At 36.5% G+C, this 3,910-nt stretch overlaps 1 protein-coding gene across 1 annotated transcript in view; it reads left to right on the forward strand.

Moving 5' to 3' along the window:
• The window catches only part of MYL1 (myosin light chain 1), a 17,054-nt gene extending 15,409 nt beyond the window's left edge, over positions 1–1,645 (forward strand). Inside the window, 1 exon segment of the mRNA XM_042783540.1 lies at positions 1,617–1,645. Coding sequence (XP_042639474.1) covers positions 1,617–1,645 — 29 coding nt within the window.
• Positions 1,646–3,910: the final 2,265 nt, after the last annotated feature.

Here is a 3,910-nt window from a genome sequence, read left to right on the forward strand (position 1 = left end):
AAAGGTCAAAATTTTTACCCCATTGTGTTGTTGAAGAGTATGTAGAAACAGGAAATCTCATTCATTCTTGATGAGAATGTAAAATTGTTAAACTACTGAGGGTGATGTAATCACTACTAATTCCGGTAAATCTACCTTGAGGGATATAACTTTGAGATAATACTTCACATGTATGAAATGACCATATGTGCATTGTTATTCATTATTGTATTATTCATAATAGCAAATATTTGAACACCTTAAAGTCTATCATATCTATGATAAGCTAAATTAATTCTGGTACAGCCGCACTATGAAGTACTCTGAAGCTCTGAAAACAATAATGACACTCTTATACATGGTTATGGTAATATGTCAAAGAGTCAAAGACATATTAATTGAGACAAGCAAGTACAAAATAGTATGTACAGTATTCCACTATTTGTGTAAAAAGGAGCTCTGCCAACTTAGCTATAAAGACAGGAAAAAGGTGGCTGGGATTCATGAGTGAGGAAGACATTTTTGTTATGTTGTTTCTGTTGTGTGCTGTTGAGTCAGACCTGACTCATAGCGACCCCTCCTTGGGTTCCCGAGGCAGTATCACTATGGAAGTAGATTGCCCCATCTTCCTTCTGAGGAGTGGCTGGTGGGTTTGAACCACCAGCCTTCTGGTTAGCAGTCAAGTGCCTTAGGCACTACACTACCAGAGCTCCTTTTGTTATATACCCTTCTAAAAAAAAAGAAGTTCTGGTTGGTGGTGCAATAGTGGCTGCTAGTCAAAAGTTCTGTGGTTCAAACCCACTAGCTGCTCTGCACAAGAAAGATGAGGCAGTCTGCTTCCATAAAGATTGACAGTCTTGGAAACCCTATGGGGCAGTTTTATTCTGTTGTATAAGTTCGCTGTGAATTGGAATCAACTCAATGGCAGTGGTATACTTTAAGAAAAGAGCTCTGGTGGTGTAATGGTTAAACACTTGGCTGCTAACAGAATGGTTGATGATTCGAACTCACCCAGCCACTCCACTGGAGAAAAAACTTGACTATCTACTTCCATAAAGATTATACCCTAAGCAACCCTATGGAGAAGTTGTATTTTGTTCTATAGGGTCTCTATGAGTTGAATTGTCTAGACAGCACACAACAACATACTTTAAAAGGAAGGCCATGGTGATTCAGTGGTGAACTCATCCTGGTCTGGTCCCCAGCCACACATCTCAAGCACAGTGATCACCCATCTGTCAGTGGAGGCTCTCATGCTGCTGTGATGCTGAACAAGGGTTAGCAGAGCTTCCAGACTAAGACAAAGAAGGACTGGCAATCTACTAATAAAAACTCAGCCAGTGAAGACCACAAGGATCACAACAGTCAGATCCTGTTGTGCACAGGGTTGCCATGAGTCATGAGTTGGGGTCTTACTTGATGGCTGCTAACAGTAACAAAAACAATATTAAAAAAAAAATTAACCATGTGGATGTATCACCTATTTAAAAAACTAATTCTCTGAAATGAAGGAAAGGCCATTAATTCAGTATTAACAATAGTGAGCTACTCAGCTTAAGAAAATAAAGGGTTACAGCTAAATCTTTTATTAAATTTGACTATTTTCTAACTCTAAACTGTCTGTGTTACCCCTACAGCTTTTGTCAAGCACATCATGTCTATCTAAATGGAGATCTCAAGGTATATACCTGTTCCCTCTTTAATGTTTAGGACTTTCCTCATACTGTATTTTTTTAATTTAACAGCTTGTTTTATGTGCTATAGAAATAAGTCATATTGGTTCTTAAATTAAGAGTTATTTATATTAACAGATAACGTTGAGTACTTGAGATAAGTTCTTTAGAAAGAGAGTAACTTTAAGTGTATTTTTGCTTCCATCGAAAAATCCTATCTTTGACTGTAGTTATGCAGTGGAAACTCAGCAAACCACAAACTAGTTAACAAGTTTACTTGGAAAATAACACTAATAAAAGCAAAAGTCTAAATTCTTTGAATAACTAAGGTACTTGTTAAATTTTCCTGCTATATTATAACAGCCCAAGGGTAAGCCCGGTCAGATTCTCACAGCCAGGAAATGACTTCACTCATAAGTGGTGGTTCATTTTGTGCTTTTTCTTCTTTTACACTTCACATTATTTTCTCTCCAGTTTTCTTTCTGAAAAGATGCCATCAACATCTAATTCATTTTCCCTTTTCCTTTGTAGAACAAGCATTGTTTATGAAGACTGATTGGCACCTGGTTTTAATAACACCCATGACTAACTGTCCAGATCTGTTGACCATCATTCAGAAAAGCAATCTGTTTTCTTCTAAACTAAAGGACTTACTAAATTTTTATATATCTTAATATTCTCTTTGAATTGTATTCAAACAACACAAATCAAGTGTCTGCTACTCTAGACAAGAAAGATAAACATTGACAGTTTCAAATCTAAGCACCAATCTTTATCCACCATGGGTCAATGAACATCTTTAACATAATGAATCAATAAATAATTCTTGGTCAGTCTGGTATGTTCAAGTCACATTGTGTTTTTATCTTCTTAGTTAATGAAAATAATTTTTGAAACTTCAATACTTTTGTTAAATGTATAGAATAACTGATGAATTTTGAACTTTTGAAAGAACAAATCATTGCGATCTATATCACAATAACAAATTGAATTAGAAAAGATAACCCTGCTTTACTGAAGAAGTGGATCACTCAGTTGGGGTCAGAGGAGTTTTCATGTAAACTATCCAGGCAATTTAAGGTGAAGGCAGATTTCTTCAGTTTTGTATAAACCATTGTGTTCATAGCTTGAAGTTTTTCAGAGTGACAATCTGGCCTATTAGAGGATTCTAGTAAGCCCTTGATTTTTCTCAGTGAATGATTTCAAGGATAAAATTTAAAGTGACCTTTCAGCTGTTACTTAAAAAAAAAAAAAAAAACCTCTCTGAGGGTTAGATTACTGCTCAAGAACTCAAGAACTCAAGTTTCCATTTATTAATAGTCCTTCTCCTCTTCTGATGGCCCTGTTTTGCATATACAGGTCCTAAGACCTCCGTTCTGTCTTTTAATACATGTAACAGAGGGGAAGGACTAACTGACAGAAAAGTTCATGGTGTAAACTCACTCTATCATCTTAGAATGCTATAATGTTTCATTTTTCCTTTAGAAGGAGAAGCAGAAGTGGAAATTTAATAGCTAAATATTTAGAAGAGCTGAAGTAATCTGTTATACAAAGGTCATCATGAGTTGGAGTCCACTTGATGGCAACCAACAGCAACAACCAGAGAACCAAGCCCGTTGTGGAGTCAATTCCAACTCATGGTAACCCCATGTGTTGCAGAGTAGAACTGCTCCTTAGGCTTTCCTTGGGTGTAATCTTTATGGAAGCAGATCACCAGGCCTCCTGTGGAGCTGCTGAGTGGGTTTGTACCTCCAAACTTTAAGTTAGTAGTCCCGGGCAAATTGTTTATGCCACCCAGGTACCTACAACACCCCTCAAAAAATGATCTCTGTGATATACGGGATATATAATCTCTGAATAGTATTTTCCTGCCTACATATTTTTAGAAGCTGAAGCAACTTTTTCCTGATGTGGGAGCTTCAGGTCTACTTGTTCCTTCTATCTTTAGCAAAGGTGTCTCAGATTCCAGCAGACAACTTCAACTTTGACCTATGCTTTTGCACTTAAGATGATATTGGAACATTACAATCACTCTTTTAAGGAAAAATGGCATTATAGTCTCATGATCTCCAAAGAACAATGGGTATTTCACACAACCCCTTCCAACAGAACTTTCTGGAACAATGGAAATCTATATCTGCATTGTCCAATATGGTAGACATTAGCCACATGAAATGTGACTAGTGCAACTGAAGAATTGAAGTTTTAATTGAATTTTCATTAATTTACAATTGAATTTAAATAATGACATGTGGCTG

The sequence above is a fragment of the Orycteropus afer genome, unplaced genomic scaffold, assembly GCF_000298275.1.
Source record: "Orycteropus afer afer isolate SDZICR_OR568_19922 unplaced genomic scaffold, OryAfe1.0 scaffold00002, whole genome shotgun sequence".
Lineage (NCBI taxonomy): Eukaryota > Metazoa > Chordata > Mammalia > Tubulidentata > Orycteropodidae > Orycteropus > Orycteropus afer.